Genomic DNA, 19606 nt, shown 5'->3' on the forward strand with positions numbered 1-19606 from the left:
CGCAGTTGTCAAGTGGCTGTATTATTAAATATATATATTAAAATAGAAAACAGTTATTTGTAATTGTAATAATATATCAAAATTGTACTGTATTTTTCAACAAATAAATGCAGAGACTTTCATGAGCAAAAACATTCTCACCAACCCCAAACTTTTATACCAGTATTTTACATATTAAAATTTTTATATAATAAACAAAAAACACACATACTGTATAATGTGTTTGATTGGGATCAGATGAAGATAAAGCCAGGCTTATTATACAGTGCTTCCATTAAACCAATTAGTCAATTGACCACTGACTAGTCGGTCTTAAAAATATGTACTGTAGTTTTGCACATTCCTACTTCTAATAACTGTATTGCTGCAAATCACATCCATGAACAGTCCTTAAAGGGATACTCCACTTTTTTTGGAAATAGGCTCATTTTACAACTCCCCCAGAGTTAAACAGTTGAGTTTTGCCGTTTTCGAATCCATTCAGCCGATATCTGGGCCCTGCGGTACCACTTTTAGCATAGCTTAGCATAGATCATTGAATCGGACAAGACCATTAGCATCTCTCTCAAAAAAATGACCAAAGAGTTTAGATATTTTTCCTATTTAAAACTTGACTCTTCTGTAGTTACATCGTGTACTAAGACCGACGGAAAATGAAAAGTTGCGATTTTCTAGGCTGATATGGCTAGGAACTAAACTCTCATTCCTGCGTAATAATCAAGAAACTTTGCTGCCGTACCATGAGTCCAGCAGGCGTAATGATATGACGCAGCGCCTGAAAATAGTCGACCCTATAGTCTACCGAGCTGGGGACTATTTTCAGGCGCTGCTTCATATCATTACGCCTGCTGGACTCATATTAACTAAAAAGCATGTTCTATCATATAATGATAATATTAAAAACAAATACACAAACAAAATTAACTAAAGTATACAACCCCTATTTTAACAATAATTAAGCGTAGCATCAGTTCTGGCAGGTTACGTAGTCAAGCTCACGTCAGCTGACTCTCAGCTGATCCACGTCTAGGAATATGACGCCTATCACTGTATACATATATAAGTTCCTTCAGTATTATCAGCAGCTGTCGCGTTTCTCAGGAGCTCATTACCCTCCTCCATCCCCAGCTCCTCCTCTCGTCAGTCAGGATTTGGCATTCTGATTCCCCTTTGAATCAGAATAAATTCTCGAATTATGTTGTATTTAAAAATCTTAAATGAATGATATCTGCATACATTCATGTTGGTTATGTTCTGTTACCCTTAGGGGGGTTATTGCTGCTCTTATTCATGCTAGGCTGCATGGATGCGTTCTCGCCCAGAACAGAACCATACCGCCAATCCAAACTGTTAGCTAATTGTCAGTCGTATTTGACGATAGTGGTCCTGATAGAAGTAAGAACATATGTAAATATAAAAGTATATATGTACCTGCGTGTAGTCGCTCTGCTCCGGCTGGTTGCTGTAGTGCAGGCGTGGGAAAGTGCTGCTGTTGGTCAGCTGGTTGTTTAGAGGCAACAGGCAGTCCGACTGCAGGGTCGTCGGGGGGGAAACGGGAAAATGATGGAGGTGAGGATCCAGAGTGCCATAATGGTTGACGGTGGGGCTTAGGAAGAAGGCGGCGTGGGGGTCTGGGGCCAAGGGACACAAGGGCTCCTGGGGGCCCGCGGTGGGGTCACAGGTGTCTGACAGATGTCGGCTACGGTTGGCCCCTAAGCTTTTCATGGTTGCTGTGCAGGGTCCGTCCTAAAACATGCTCCCAGATGAAGAGAGACTGCGGCCCTGGAGGGCGACCCCTAGAGGACAGAGAGCGCAAACACACATGTGAAGTCAGTCTCAGTTCCAATGGACTTTGTTTGTCATGGGAACATGCTGAGAGTAAATGCATTGTAAATATTCATATCACTGTGTATCAAGTGAAGCTGAACTTCAGATATGGTCATGGTCGTTTTGTTTCCAACACACGCATTAAGCGATTGACCAATCACAACAGACTGGGCCATCTGACCAATCAGAGCAGAGTAGAGCAATCACAACAGACTGAGCCGTCTGACCAATCAGAGCAGAGTAGACCAATCACAACAGACTGGGTCATCTGACCAATCAGAGTAGAGCAGACCAATCACAACTGACTGGGTCATCTGACCAATCAGAGTAGAGTAGATCAATCACAACAGACTGGGTCATCTGACCAATCAGAGCAGAGTAGACCAATCACAACAGACTGGGTCATCTGACCAATCAGAGTAGAGCAGACCAATCACAACAGACTGGGCCATCTGACCAATCAGAGTAGAGCAGACCAATCACAACAGACTGGGTCATCTGACCAATCAGAGTAGAGTAGATCAATCACAACAGACTGGGTCATCTGACCAATCAGAGCAGAGTAGACCAATCACAACAGACTGAGCCATCTGGCCAATCAGAGCAGAGTAGACCAATCACAACAGACTGGGTCATCTGACCAATCAGAGCAGAGTAGACCAATCATGACAGACTGGGTCATCTGACCAATCAGAGCAGAGTAGACCAATCACAACAGACTGAGCCATCTGGCCAATCAGAGCAGAGTAGACCAATCACAACAGACTGGGTCATCTGACCAATCAGAGCAGAAGAAGCTCGCCGAAAGGTGGGGTTTAGAGAGACCGAATCCTTGATCGAACCATTTCAGACATGAGAAAAGAGCTGATGCTGCAAAGTAGCCTATATTATGAGAAAATTAAAGTTTTTTTTTTTTTTTTTTTTTTTTTTTTTTGACATTGGATGCATGTAAACCTGTTGTAGGAGACTCCAAAACAAAATTAAGAACCTTTAAAATAGCATAGGGACACTTTAAATTGTAGTGATATTCAATCTTATAGTTTATATCAAATAAAGCATCCTTGGGGAGCAGAAGACTTTTTTTTTTTTAGAAACATGAATAGCCTAAATCTTACAGATCCAAAACTTTTGAACGGTAGTGTGTGTGTGCAGTGATTCATCATATGATGATCAAATAATGGAGATGAGCATTACAACAACTGGGCACATATCCAGCTGTGTCATGCAGTCAAGCACACTTTTTAAACATTTATGCATTTGGCAGAGAGTTTTATTTATTCTGATAAATATAACACAGCACTAGTAAACTAAACACAGCACTATACAGCACGTCAAAACTCTGCCTATGCGAGACTTAAAAGCTCAAAGCTCTGAGTGCACATCTTCAATATTTCAAAACAGAACACAGTAAATCGATGGCACATAGTGCATAAAGAAATTGTCAAGGTTTTTATGCATGCAAATTCTTCCAAATCAAAGAATCTCATGCTCACATTCAATAAGTTTTGCAGCACAATATTCATGAAACTAGCGTCCTCGTTGTGTGCGAGTCACTCTTCCCTTCGACATTCATTCATCTCGAGCTGAATATGTGAGTCACGCGCTCGTCGGGAGCCGAATCGCACGAGACAATGACTCTGAACCGACGGAGCGCCATTCACAAAAACACCAGCTTCTGTCGGCATGCTAAACATCGCTGTTTTCATCTGTCATTACTGCACTCCGCAGTCGATGAGTCACGAGCCTGAAAACTTCATTAGCATTCAGCCCGCAGCTGCACTCTCTCCCGCGCTCGGCGCGAGACACGCGAGCACACGTTAGCGAGGAGAAAACTTGACAGTCATTTTTGCACAATTTGAGAGCCACCAACTGGGCTTCTGATGCCGGGCTGAAAGTAAAAAAGAAATTGCATGTGGTGAGACGTGTTTTGTGTGGATAATGTGAAACTACAATGAGGAAAAGTCACTCCAGCGACCTTCCCCATCCAGCAACACAGTGTCGGCCTATATCTGGAACGGGTGGGATCCACATGTAGCCTACCAGATGTGGCCCGGATCTGGGCCGACACTATGTTGCTGTCTGGGTCGTCTGTTAAAATAAAAATGCAATCACTATACACTAACCATCATGTCATTTGGGGTTTAAACAAGTTTTTCTTTTTTCTTTTTTTTTTTAGACAAATGTGAGCATCAAATTTTTGCCATTTTTGAGAAACATAGGATATCCTATCACTGTTACGCTGACGATACACAGTTTTATCTACCGGCAAAAACTGATATGTCTTATCCCCTGGAAGCACTGTGTGACTGTTTTGAGGAGATCAAATGTTGGATGGCAAATAATTTCTTACAATTAAATGAAAGTAAGAGCGAAATTTTGACTTTAGGCCCCTCTAGCTTCTCATCTACTTCTAATTCTGGTTCGATCCCTGTCAGTGCTCGACCTCATGTAAGGAATCTCGGATTTACATTTGATTCGGCACTTAACTTTGATAAACAAGTCAGCTCAGTGGTAAAAGGCAGTTTCTTTCACTTGAGATCGATTGCAAAGGTAAAACATTTCTTGTCTCAGAAAGATTTAGAGATTGTAATCCACGCCTTCATTACATCACGGCTGGACTACTGTAATTCCCTGTACTGTGGTCTGCCTCAAACTACAATCTCTCGCCTGCAAATTGTTCAAAATGCTGCAGCGAGACTTCTGACCGGTACAAAAAAGAGAGATCACATTTCACCTATCCTAGAAACTTTACATTGGCTTCCGGTGAAGTTCAGAATCGATTTTAAAATAGCAGTTTTTGTTTACAAGGCGTTATCTGGTGTTGCACCAAAATACCTATCTGACCTTCTTACTCTGTACACTCCCCAAAGAACTCTCAGGTCTTGTAATCAGCTTCTTTTAACTGTCCCGCGCTTTCGCTGCAAAACCAAGGGTGGTCGGGCCTTCTCTGCTGCGGCACCTAAACTCTGGAACAGTTTGCCCTTCGCTGTGAGGTCTGCCCCGTCATTATCCAGTTTTAAATCGGCTCTTAAAACTTATTTATTCTCTCTGGCTTTTAATTAAGTCTATTTTGATTGATTTTATATGATCTATTAAATGGATTATATTGGGTGTAATCGTGTCTATAATTGTATTTTGTCTTGTCTATTCTAATGCTTTTTATTTGCACACTGTAGCTCTGTACAGCACTTTGGCGCAACTCTGTTGTTTTTAAATGTGCTATAGAAATAAAATTTGACTTGACTTGACTTGACAAATATCATCAGGCTTTTAAGGAAGGTTTATTTGTTCATCTGTCAATCATCATTGCATTGCATTGGATTGTATGTGTTAAAACTATTGGCAGACAGTGACAACTGATATTTATATTTTTATTTAAGTAGCCTGTTATGCTGTTAGAAATCTCATAGATTTACATTACAAGCAATCAGAATTCCACAGTTCTTTTTGACCATAAATATCAGCATCTACATCAAATGTAATATTTTTGTTCAGTTTGGGCCTCCGAATAAAATTGAGGTGTTTTTTTTTTCATCCACTAATGCATGAGTCCATATTCTAATTATAAATGCCTGATGTATCAAAATATGATACTCGTCACTACTTGATCCTAGTTTTATATTTCTCAGTTGTTTTTAATTCGATTATGCTGTTTGCAGTGCTTCATGGGATTGTAGTTCTTTCCTTCACTAAAGCCTTCACTTTTTGTCCAATTTTCAAATACTTTTTTGCTTCAAATCAAAGTTTGTAATGTTATGATTCTCCTCGTAGCTGGTTGGCTTGGTTCATGGCTTATAACGCATTAACAAAGACTTTTTAAAAATCCCTATGGGGAAATTAATGGAAAAAATACAGAACCAACATCTCTAAAAAAGTGGGCAGGCACTAAATGCACTCCAACGCATCTTGTGAATGAAATCAAAACACCAAAACCTAATCATAATCACTTTTAGAATGTGTTTCATCTAAACAAATTTACTCGAGTTTGGTTTATCTCTTAGAAAAGCCTCAAAACCCTGAACCCCAAAACCTGAATTTAAAGCAAGGACACATGCCAGCAGGACGTCCTTCCTTCCTCAGATCACACTGAGATGACAGCCTCAGTGATCACTATCCCAGCGCTCCTCTTTATCCTGAACACAGCACCTGACTGCAAACACACAGATGTCATGAACATACTGAGGAAGACTGTCAAAACAGCATAGGCTACTATAGGAATAATTCTGCAGTAGATAGTTTGTACTATGCACAGTATGCATTTTATGTATGCATACAATATCCAGATGACCTTACTCCATTTGTTAAGGTTTTGCAGTATACAATAGAGCATTATGGGCCTATTTACATCTGCTAACTTCATGCGTTTTCTCTGATCCAATAGCCATCCGATTGTGAAAAGACCAGGTGTAAACACATCCGAAAGACTTTCGTGACGGGTTTAAATCTGATCACTCAAACCACTTCAGGAGGTTTAAGACGCATTACAGACCAAACTGGACAAGTGTAAATGCATCTGGTTGTCGAAGCCACACCCAAATGTTCCTCTTTGCTCCCGGTGGCCAGATCCCACAGCGCTTCGCCACAGAAACAGAACAGTTGAGCATCTTACTCATCTCACTTGCACAAACACAGAGCAGTATTCCTCAAAATGAATAAAACCGCTGAGATGCAAACTCAGAATATAATGCAAACTTGCACTAATTATTATGTTAAATAACACACATATACTTTATGTATTTAATCTCACTTTAGTAAGCAATGTCTTTGCTGCTGACCTTTGATGATCAAATTCAATTATACTAATAAGCAGAAATGACTTTAGATAAACATTATATTTGTGTTTTATTTTTTGTTTTTATTGTTGAAGAGCGCTGAACTTTCTTGTCTGAGTTGCGCCCTCTACTGTACAGGAGTGAATCTGCATTTCCTTCCGTCTGAGGCTTATTCATTTCACTTATGGTGTGAAAGGGCCTTTACATTTGACAAAAATACAATAACTTTTTTGTTATTTAAAAACAAAGTCCAGAAGAGAAAAAGTAATGCAAAAGTAACGTAACGCATTTCTTCCCATAAAATTTTTAGGGAGCAATGCAATATTGTAATGCATTACTTTAAAAAAAAAAAAAAAAAAAAAACTTTGGTACAACACTGGTGACATGTATAAATAAGTCCTATCTATCCAACAATGCAATGCTTTCGACTTGACTATCCATTCTAGCATAATGAAAGAACCAGAAACTATATCAATCATGGTTTTTGAAACCTTCCTTCTGATTATCTAAAACATTTTTTTGATTTGCATAAAAAATGGCAAAAAAATCATTATCAAGACTGTAACCTGAATAAAGTATGGAACTTATTTGAAATACTTAATAGTGTTATTTTAGTATCACTGCAATACAGTAAAAGTTTCTATAAATATATATCTTCTTTAAAGTATCTGTGATTAATATAAAAATTGTAACACTTTATAAGGTCCCATTAGTTATAGCATTAGTTAATGCATTTACATGAACTAACAATACAGTACATTACACATTGCATTTGAGCAATACATTAGTTACAGTATTTTATTAATATTTGGTAATATATTAAAAATAATAAAATAATGACAACTGTTCATTGTTAGTTCATGTAATCTCCATTAACAATTAACAAAGATTAATAAATGCTTTAAAAGTATTTTTCATTGTCATCTCTTGTTAACTAATGGAACCTTATTATAAAGTGTTATCAATATAATATATAATTGTATCTGTTGGCTGCAAATCATAACATGTCTACTTACTGTACCATGGCTACTTTTGTACTTTTAAAGGGCTGTCAAATGGAGAAATATGCTTTTTACACACACACACACAAACACACACACACACACACACACACACACACACACACACACACACACACACACACACACACACACACACACACACACACACACAGCTACCCAGTCAAAACATGACCTCCAGCACACCTACAGTCCAATCACCTAACTCCTCCCCCTCCAGCCCAACAGGCCACACCCACTCCACCTCTGGCCACGCCCCCTGCACAACGAATGATGGATGAATCTGACAGAAGAATCACTGCACATGCAAAAGCTCATTAAAATGTTGTGCCTGTGACCGTGGCAGGAAGCAAATGGTGTGCGAAACTAAGATGGACAATCTGCGGGCACTCATTTAAGGCAGTTATCCCCTCTGGAGATGATTAAAACCTTACATGGACCTGTCAGGTTTAGAAAGTCATTAACGGGCCTTTGATGGATCTATGGCTGCGTTTAACAAACTAAATAGGGGCCAGGGTAATGATAGACGTTACGAACAGAGCTGTAAGATAATGACTGATCCAGGACGGCTAAGACTCCTCGGCTTATTCTAATGAGGAAGAGGAGAGACTGCAGAGCGAACTGTTTCCAGATCAGTGCTTATTATTGCCATAAGCGGATGATGAGAGTTTCAAAAGGCTGAGATATGAAAGAGCAATGAACGATGAACTGAGATAATTTCCTTCAGTGATACCGACCCAGGGCTTATGGGTCCTGATTAGACACAGTGCTTATATATATATATATATATATATATATATATATATATATATATATATATATAAAGCTAAACTTCACTTTTGCTTTCATATTTCTGATGTAATTGTCATTATGTCTTGGTGAAGTTACTGACTTAGGGAGACTTACGTCGCTAAATTTTCAATGCATGTCTTTAGTAAATCCTGACAGTAGTTTTTTAACGCCAAAAGAGGGGATTGCACTAGCGCAAGCTGTTAGTAAATCTGGCCCTTAAACTGTCGTAAATCTTGAATGCTTTGAAGCACAGACTTATTTTTTAAGAAAACACTTGGCAGATTATTGCTGAAGTGAAAAAAGTTTTTAAAAAGTAGAAAATAAAAAAAAAGGTTTTAGAAGTTTAAGTTTATTATCACAAAAAATCCATAAAAATACTATTTTTATTTATTTATTATGAATAAAAATGTATTTTCCAAAACATATTTGACTCTAAAACTGTGAGAAAACCAAAGCAATAAATCTGAACAAGTTGTTTTCCAAATGATACCTCCAAAAATTAGCTTTCAGTAAGATTTAGTTTGAGCGCAGTACCAAACGCTTCCACTAGATGAAATTCGCTTCCCATTCGTTTCAAATGTCATTTTTTGAGCATTTTAAGTGTGAGTATTTTGTTTTACCTTTTTGAATCATGTCCATGATTTGTGTGTGTGTGTGTGTGTGTGTGTGTGTGTGTGTGTGTGTGTGTGTGTGTGTGTGTGTGTGTGTGTGTGTGTGTGTGTGTGTGTGTGTGTCACACAGCAAATGCCAAAAGTTTCGTACCATTCCGATTAAATAAAATTAAAAAAAATAGATTTTTCAGTCAAAAATTACCGAACAGCACCAGAGGGTTAGTGGAGAAAACATCACAGAACATGGGAAATTAGTTGGCTTGCATTTTTCAAGATTACTGGATTACTCTCGGGAATGGAACAAAACAAAACTCAGTTAACTATAGCCACTCTGGATTATAATTTTGAAAACGAGTCTTCTTTGAGTACACAGCCACTAAAAGTTCCAATCTGCCACTCAAACTCTACAGCGCCACCACGTGGTGAAATGCACAAATGCACTCACTGTTGCAGCAATCGTTATGGACTGCAGGTGAGCAGTCTGAATCGCAATGGGAGAGTGTCAATGACTGAGTGACTTATGAAGGCGAGCTGATTGGCGGAGGGTGAGAGAGTGGAGAGACACAGGAGAGAGCGAGAGCTGTGTGTTCGTGACAGTAATGCTTATCAGGCTCAGTGGAGTGAGAGGAGAGAGAGGAGTGGTATAAGGCTTCAAAAGTCATAAGTGGAAGGTGGGGTGAATATGAAATTGTGGTGAAGGTGGCGGTAATGGTGTTAATGGCTAATGTTTAGTGAAGAGGCTGTGTGTTCACAAACCATCCGGAAGTGTCAGTCAAAGGCTAAACACAACAGAGCCATATTCCCTTATGGACAAACTTCATCTGGTGGTAAACATAACCCTGGTGTGATCCAAATTGCTGTCGTGGAGATATTTCATAAGATTGAAAATGAGGATGACCTCCTTGAGCACTTTGGTGTTTGATAAGGAGTGTTGAATCAGACGGGGACGCCCGAAAATCGCAGGGGGCAGCAATTTCCTGCTAGCTCAAACAGTGGAGCGTTGGCGCTTGCAACGCCAAGGTCACGGGTTCGATTCCCATGGAAAGCAAGAACTGATACGAATGTAAAATGTGTACCTTGAAATGCAATGTAAGCGTCTGCCAAATGCATAAATGTAAATTTGTAGTGGCAGTGACATTATGGAGTCCACTCATTCAATCCCACAATGAACAACCGATGAATGCTCAACGGCTAGAGAATACCCATAATGCACTGTGACAGTTGTGCCAATTTTTTCAAGCCCGCTGGTCCAATGGGGTACAGTGTAATATTATAAAGGTATAAATTCCTTTTTGCTGATTATACATTTTTTTATTTAATTTAAAAGGTTTATACATGCTAGTTTCCACAACAGAGTTAAAAATAAATCTTTTAAAGCCCCCCTGTGGTCAATCATTTTATCCCTTAAAACTCATCTTTGATCACCAAAATGACATATTCAAATGTTTTTTCCTTGAAAAAAATTATTCATGTCTTAAAATATCTTGAATGTAACTCGACACCCTTGCCTCATTTAGTATACTCGGTTCTATGAATATGCAACTGAGCCCCGCCTCCACTCACTCACTCAGCTCAGAGATCCACTGGTTGACGATCACATGTTGATCTGATTGGTTACAAGGTAGTTTGTGACATCAGAAACACCAGCGATTTCAAAGCGTGTTTTTGAGACTGTCTTTGGTTCACTGCAGTTTTAAGGAGAAAATACTCAGCAATGGTGTCGACTTATGAATTTACACATGGTTTGTCTTAAAGCATATTAAAAACACCACATAGACACATAAACAACATTAAAAGCTTTAATTACTACTGGAGCTGCCAGTTTGCTAAGTTGGTAGCCCTTCTGGCGCACTCAGTGTCCGAATTCACTCACTCGTTTTCATTCACTCCTTCAAGTGGACTATGTAGAGAATAGTAAAGGAGGCTATAGAGGGTGATTTCGAACACAGCCTTCCTTCCAGAAACAGCAGGATGATTTGTTTTTGGAGAAGACATCTGACTTAAAGGGTGAGCTCAGTGTAGGAAAAAATAATACCTCTCTCTAAAGAAATTCGAAGTAAACATATGCGAATCCATACATTTCCCCCCCAAATCTGCCCTAATACAATCTATTCCTTCATAGCGTCGCACCAGGACACCAAAAACACCCTTTTTTTTACTTTCAAGATGGCAGTGCTTGTGAAGCGTTGGAGTCGAGTTGAAATTCATTAGGAAATAAGTGAGCTTCCTCCGCTCTGTTGAGGCATCAAACACATCTGTTCGATATCTGAATGGCGCACAAAAGACTTCCGTCATTGTAACCGCCACTTAACAGGAGCTGCTTCTGTTCCTCACTGATTGCATTTATGACTGAAGGACTGAACGCCACTGCAGCTCATTCATTATTCGGCCTTTATTAAAATGTGGCTGACAGCAGATCTTACACTCATTGAGACCTTGAAAAGACGCCTGCAGCTGCTAAAACTATAGTTTACATTGTTAGTGGTGTTTGCAAAGACAAGCATCACTATTGCACATTGTTTTAGCCTGGTCTGAAGGTCAAGCTCACCCTCCAGAGCTTCTGTCTCCCATTGCTAATGAATTTTAATATATATGTTTACAGCTTAGATTTTGAAAAGCTGTGTAATTTACAACAGTAGCTGAAAACAATGACTTAACAGCTGGTTGACACTCACCAAGATCACACACAGCCATAAAGTTATTTAAGAGGCAGATTGTTTGATTTTGATTCAATCAATCAATCAATCAATCAATCAATCAATCAATCAATCAATCAATCAATCAATCAATCAATCAATCAATCAAATTTATAAAGCACTTTAAAACAGAAGTGGATCAAAGTGCTTTACAGAAAAATAAAAAAAAATACATACTTTATTTATACAGAGCATATAATACAAATAAAACAAATCAAGAAACATCAAACATAAGAAAAAAATAACCATACCATAAAAACAATAAAATAAATAAACACAGCCATACATTTAAGAGGCAGAATATTTTATTATTCTTTGTTGAAAGGTTATAAACACTAAAATTATGAATATTACTGTGATTTGGATGAGGATTTTTATTTAAAAAAATAAAATCACTAATGAACTTAAGTAAAATAAAAGAAAAAACTATACATAACACTAAACTGTTCAATTTTAACGTTTTTGAAAGAAGTTTCTTCTGCTCACCAAGGTGTGTAAAAAATGTAAAACAGTAAAAACAGTAATTGTAATATTATTTCAAATTAACTGCTTTCTATGTGAATATATAGTAAAATGTTATTTATTCCTGTGATCAAAGCTGAATTTTCAGCATCATTACTCCAGTCTTCAGTGTCACATGTTCCTTCAGAAATCATTCTAATATGATGATCTGATGCTCAATAAACATTTCTAATTATTATCAATGTCGAAAACAGTTCATATTATTGAGGAAACTGTGATAATTTTTTTTCCCCGGATGAATAGAAAGTTCAAAAGAACAACATTTGCTTTAAATCTTTTGTAACATTATATTTTACTGTCACCTTTGATCAATTTAATGCATCCTTGCTAAATATAAGTATTAATTTTGAACAGCAGTGTATGTTTTCACTATAGAAATTTACATTATTATTCCAAGCCTGTAAAACAAAATGTTAAAATTCCCTGATATTTCAAGGTGTTCCATGAACATGTGAATCCTAATAATTAAATTGATCAATACCGAAAAATTACAACAAACACTTCTTTCACAAATATTATAATTCAATAGCATAACTGTGGTTTGAAGCAACTTGTATATTAAACTTAGATTCTTGCGCTCTTTCCAATATATTAATATAATATTTCAGACGCAGAACTGTTGATTTAATAAGCCGTTCTTATAGATAAGACATTCTTGTCACTCTGCTGCAGTTCTTGAGCGGGTCGGTCTGTGAATCTCTCTGTGCTCCTCGTGATCCACTTTCAAGCACTTAACACCAATAATCACTGTCATGAACTGAGCACGACCTCCCAGGTACAAGGACGAGCCGGCACACACCAGACTCTGCGGTCGTTCATCACGCTTCACACTGGCTCTCAACCACTTCCTGTGGAGGAGAAGAGTGAAGGACAGGAGGAGGACGTTCACTTCACCGACTGATGAACGAGAGCATCTGCCAGATGTGTGTAGACTGAATAAATGCAGAACTACATGATCCTGAAGACACAGGTCACATTTTATATGAAGCTTCTACTGACACAGAACTACAAAACCACAATAAAGAGGAAAACAGGGCTTTTCTTGCTCCTTTGCACATAATAAACTCTTCTATATGGAATCAATTAGTGTGGAATCTATATAGGCTATGTCAACACATTCTCATCCTAGGGCGTCATATTCTGACGCTTTTGACATTTCGTCTACATCCAACGCACATGGCACCCTTTATCGTCAATATGAGATAGCTTTGTTCGGTTATGGGTAGGTTTAGGTCTGGGGTAGGGTTAGGGTTAGACCGCTAGGAGGCGCCTTCTGGCCCATACAGTATCTATCTGCGTCTCATATTGACGATAAAGGGTGCCATGTGCGTTTGATGTAGACGAAATGTCAAAAGCGTCAGTATATGACGCCCTAGGATGAGAACGGGCTGGCTATATCATGGTTTCCACTAGAAATATTAAGCAAGGTTTCAACAATTATATTGAGAAATGCACTCAATGCAGAGTTACTGTCATGAACTGAGATCAACACTCTCCATAATTTATGGAGTTGTTTCAACCCAAATTTGGGTCAAATATGGACAAACCCCAGCCTGGAAATCCAGACCTAAATCTGAAAGATTAATGGTCTGGCGTCGACTAGTGAAAATCGGCCAGCTCGAGGGGCGGCACCAAACATGCATTTGAAAATCTCACTGCACGCAATTGGATAACACTACGACCAATCACAACAAGCCCCACCGACGGAGATAACTGGTAGATTAGACTCTTGCCGTATCCGGTCGGCAAAACAGCAAAAACGTCCTTCTTGCAAAGGAAAGATTCGAGCGCCGTCTTCTGTTCCTCTTTTAGAGAAAAAGTCTAACTCTTTCATTGTAGTGGTCAAAGCCATTTCAAACAACTGGTGTTCATCCATAGCCATCTCGCAATGTTTACTAATGACGTCACAGCGCTGTCGTCATCTCGCCTCTGGCCCGCCTATATCAGATAACCCGCTGTGATTGGTGCAGCTCGGATACAAGGGCATAGGTAATGAGCATCAATACTCGACGCCAGAGTAACTCGCTGAGCAAATTCAACTTGTGCTCTCGCGAGAACTCTGGATTTCCAGGGTAGACAAACCAAGCCATTGGTTTACATTTTTTTTTAATTACCTTTTTTAACCCAAAGGTTGGGTTCATCCAAATTTGACCCAAAATCGGGTTAAAACAACCATGCATTTTTTTTGTGTGTTTTTTTACTGTATTTTTGATCAAATAAATTCAGCCTTTGGTGAGCAGAACAGACTTTAAAAACATAAAAAATTAAAATAAATCAACCCCAAACATTTAAATCAGTGTATTAAATTATGGAGAGTGTTGATCTAGAATAAAATCACTTCAAGATTCATTTTAACGCGTGTCGGAATACTGAACACAGAAGTCCTTCCCAGAGCACAACTTGACTGTGCTGTAAAATAAGCGCTGGGCCGTGTGACTGTGACGTCACATTAGACCGGGTCACATGAGCTGGACTCTGAGGAAGGCTGTCAGTCGCTCTCGCTCTCTCCCTCTCTCTGCGTCTCTCAGGGCTCCATGGACGATCACTGACATAACGACCAAACCCTGCGAGATCAGACCGCAGAAACCCTCCGTTCACGTGCCCAACACGAGCCAGAGAGGAGAAGTTGTGAGAATGACAGAAAAACAGAGATGTCACACGTCCCTGTGAGGCTGATGACTCAGATGTGTGTGTGTGTGTGTGTGTGGTTTGGCGCTGGACGTGTGAAAGTGTGAGAAATGGCTGCTTTGAGAGTGTGAGAGTTGCACAAAAAAACACGCCTTCCCCATTTTCTCTGTTTGCCGAACACATTTCAATGCCGACGGATTTCCAGTGGAACATGGATTCCTTTCAGGGCTCTAACTAATCTGACTAAGATGTTAAAGACCCACTGAAGTGCATTGGAATGCGCAGCTTTGTATGATGCGTTGACGTAATTTCCAATAAAACATGAAGCTAAGGCGGGACATATTGAATGGCTCCTCCCCCTTTTCAAATAGCCAATAGCGTTTAGTTTACTTCACAGACTGCAAGTCGTACTTGACAGCACCATGGAAGTGAATCCCAGCGTTGATGATATGTTAGATTCAATAGTAGAGGTGTGAATAAATTCTAGCCATTCCATTCTTAACCAACGTACAGTTGGGAAACGGAATAAATCTCGAGCGTTTGAGCAACCGAACACACATTTCAAAGCTATATTGCTCTGATGTGTCAAAGGTAGCTTTGGCCAGGTGGTGTTTATAGCATAGGGGGCAGAGCTTTAGATTCTAGAGAGCATTTGATTGGACAGAAGATGTGATGAGAAGCTGAAGTCTGCGGTGATGTCATAAAAACCTGTGATCCATTTTAGCGGAAGTGAGAGACAAAGTTTTGAATTCTTATATCTCCTAAATGCAAATTTTGTCATTGCTTTGGAACACACCAGCTTACTCATATCCTTAAGTCTAACATACTCATTCTAAAAGCTAAAAAACTTGCATTTTGATTTCAGGGGGCCTTTAAGGGGTAGATTTTGCTATTTTACAGCCATTGCACAATATTTAATATCTCAAAACAAACCTATTTGCTCTGAGATTCAAAATGTTTAATGCAAGAAATAAAATACCTGACGTCATGCAGTTCTTCAGAGCAAATAATGTTCCAAAACACCTTTAAAACTTAAGAACCTTGATTGTATAATCTTTTCCTCCTTGCTAATCTCAGAAATATGTAATATTAAATAATGAAATCCTTCCACTGATAATATACAGCAAGAGCTCTCAGAGCCTGTCACAGTCCTCAAGTGTTTCAGCCCACGAGTGAAGTAGAGGACCAGAGGCGTCCAAACTGTCATGTCATTTCCTGTCCTTTGAAGGCTCGATGCGTTCAGCATCTTTGTGGATGATAATTATAATTTGGAAGGGGAGAGAGAGAGTTTAACCAGATTGCGTCTTTGATGCTGTGCCCTGCACTATTAAAAATAAAGTTTCCAAATGGGAATTTTCACAGTGATGCCATAGAACAACCGTTTTTGGTTCCTCAACGAACTGTTCAGTGGACAGTTCTTAAAATAACCTTCTTTTTCTTTGTGTGAAGATGAACATTCTAAAAAATCTAAAGAACCCTTTTTCACTGTAAAGAACCTTTTGTGTTCAATGGAACCATCGATGGCAATAAAGAAGCATTATTATACACAGAGTGTGCAGTGCTAATGTCAGGAATGTTGAGATGCATGTTATAAAACAGATCGACATCAGTTTCTTTTGTCATATTGCGGTTGCCGCCACATTTTCACTTCACTCTGCACCTAACATCATCACTTTAGCATGGTAAAACCACTGTAAAACCTCTTATTTCCTTGTCAAATCATGAAAAATTTCCATTTAAACAAAACAATTCCATGTACTATACAGAACATACAAAAGTCAAAACTCACTCATTAAAAGTGCATAAACAGGGTCCCCTCTCACTAAAACGCATTAACAATTTATAACCCCCCCCCCCCCCCCCCCAAAAAAAAAAAGTAATAAATCCCAAACTGTATCTCAGTCTAGATTTACAAAAATGTGAAAAAATGTTTGCTAAGCAATATACATGGACAAAATAAAATATTGTTTTTTCTTTTTTGTAAAACAATTAATTATTATTACTAATAATAACATTGATATATTGTTATTGTATATATATATATATACACATATAACAAAACTATTAATTTACTCTTAAATGCACAGTCAAAATCTTGAGCTACTCAGTTTTCAATATGTTTGACAGGATAGAAACAACATTAACTCATTAACATAAACGGACAGACACGCAGGTGTCAGGTGTGATTTCAAACTCAGGCTAGTGTAAAGTCCCACAGACTTACACAGAAGGAGGGACCTGACCACAATATCTGGGTGTGGGGTCTTTTGACTTGCAACCATCTAGCAACATCATAGCGACCAAATAATACTGATGCAATGTCTGAATTCAGGAGAGCGTGCTAATTCTGCCATATAATGATAGTAAAAGTAGGCAAGAAATTCCAAGAGTAGCATGTTAGTATGCTATTTCTGGCAACCAGCAAGTTTTGCATGGAAGGATCACTTCCACTTAACAAAATGAGTGATGCATATCAGTGATATTTCATTTGAATGTCTAGTATAGAATTTCACACGCTTGGATGATATTTCACAGGCATTAATGCAAAACTAAGTCAAAGATAATCCAATCAAAATTATAAAGCAGATCTTGCAGAATTAGAAACAAACCCCATTCAGTCTCACATTTAACCGGCACGGTTCTCTTTGTGAGGTAACGTATCAATTTTAAAGATGTTCTTTTAATGTTTTAATGATTAATGTTCTTTAAAGATGTTTTAATGCTCTTTAACGCTGTTTTCCATCCAACTTCTTATTGATTTCCATTCAACTTCCAAACATCCAGGTGTGATCATGTCAACGGCGACAAACATTTCAACATGCCGAACAGCCATTTTCGCAAAGAACTCCAGCGAATGCCACAATTTACCTTTCAATTTCATCGCCTTCTCTTTTGGCACAAACCTGGTTCTTGGTTTGCCGGCTCACTGTTACATCCTGTGGCTGAGCATGAAAGAAATTATCCGAGGACAGTCTCTCGAAGTCTTCGTTTTCAACACATCACTCATCGAGGTCATCTTCAACTTCAACTATGCTTTTCTAGTCAAACAGTACTTTTTCAGTTGCTCTAATTGTAAGCTCATTACATTCTGTTTTGGCCTGTTCCTGTTGGTCGGCCGTCCTCTGTTTCAAACCTTCACCTGTGTGGAGCGTTACATAGGCGTTCTCCATCCTGTGACCTTCCTGAAGCTCAAACCCATAAAATACAGGATCACCATTTCTGCCATCGGATGGATTCTGATCTTCTGTTCATGCCTTTTGACTGGAATGGGAGTCATTGACTTCAACGTCTTACTTTTGCCAGAATACTTAACTTTTCTCATCACGAAAGTGTTCACTTGCTTGACGGTCCTGAAGGCTCTGAAGAGTCCTGGACCGGGTGAAGACGTCAAGAAGAAAGATGGAGTGAACCGGGATAAAGTTAAGGCTTTCCGGATCATTCAGATTGTGCTGGTGTCTTCGGTGGTGACGTACGCTCCTATGGTTATCTGTCTCTTGCTGTATTACATTATAGATTATAACACATTTCTTCTGGCCTGGTCTGCTTGCTTTTGTTCAGGCATCATGTTTGGCTTCATGCAGCCTTTTCTCTATCTCAAAAGAATTAGAAATGTGTGCCTTTGTTTTGGCATTTAAGAGTTTCAATGAATCTTCCTGTGTAACTGAGGTAAAAAACTGAAACTTTTAGACTTACTGTTCAAAAATAAAAACATATTTGACAATACAACCCCTAGAGACTTTTGATGACTCAATTGACTGGGTGAAATGAGTTCAATTTATAACAAAAGAGTAAATCAGTTTTCTTGTAGTCTACAAAGGCTCATGAATTGGGAATGGACTGAAAAGTTCTCAGACCAACTTTGGCATCTTCCACTCAAAGTCTACAGTGCCACCATGAGTTAAAAATTTGCAAATGCATGCATGAACTTTGGCCTTGAAACATAACTCTTTCTCTTCAGATTTCCTTCGTCAAGCAAGTTCATCATACTCACAAGTTTCTATTTTAGCAGATTATACGATTTCACGACGACTCCTACTAGAAGTCAGGTTATATTTCAGGAACATTTTTCCTACTGAAATAAAATTTCTTAGAGGTCTTTAGCATTATGTTCTATGGGACCCTGAGCAATTAGATAAAACAAAAAATTACTTGCAACAAATTCTCACTAAATGTGTCTCTGTAATTGCTGTCTGCAATTATATTTCATAATTTTGTTCTGTGAAATAAAATAAATATATCAAATAAAATGTGTTTTGTGATTTTTGGTATCAAAGAGCAAAGAAAAACAGACGTTGCCAATATCTACAGTATAATGATGTGCCAGATCATAAAGATGTATACATTTTGAGATGTAAACAATATATTCAGATTTGCATTTATATAGTCAGGAATTATAAATATATATTCCGGTACAATTTACATTTAATATTCAGAGATTTTAATCTATACATCCAGGCTTATAATCAGTGGAGGGGCGAGGTGTCTAAGTCGCAACATCTAGCTACTGGAGTGCCTCAGGGCTCAGTGCTGGGACCACTTCTCTTCTCCATCTACATGTCATCACTAGGATCTTTCATTCAGAAACCTGTTTTTTCCTATCACTGTTATTCTGACGACACACAACTCTACCTCTCATTCCAGCCTGATGATCTGATGGTTGCTGCTCGCATCTCAGCCTGCTTGACAGACATTTCTTGCTGGGTGAAGGACCACCACCTTCAACTAAACCTTGCGAAGAC

The 19606-nt window shown here is 38.6% G+C and overlaps 1 protein-coding gene across 2 annotated transcripts in view; it reads right to left on the minus strand.

Moving 5' to 3' along the window:
• dlgap4a (discs, large homolog-associated protein 4a) overlaps window positions 1-19606 on the minus strand; it is a 184181-nt gene that overhangs the window by 35897 nt on the left and 128678 nt on the right. For both annotated transcript variants that reach the window (XM_079849192.1, XM_079849193.1), the window contains exon 3: window positions 1432-1796. In XM_079849192.1, coding sequence (XP_079705318.1) covers window positions 1432-1725 — 294 coding nt within the window. In that variant the 5' untranslated portion in view covers window positions 1726-1796. The remainder of the gene's footprint in view (window positions 1-1431; window positions 1797-19606) is intronic.

The sequence above is a fragment of the Squalius cephalus genome (genome assembly GCF_949319135.1).
Source record: "Squalius cephalus genome assembly, chromosome: 18".
Taxonomy (NCBI): Eukaryota; Metazoa; Chordata; class Actinopteri; order Cypriniformes; family Leuciscidae; genus Squalius; species Squalius cephalus.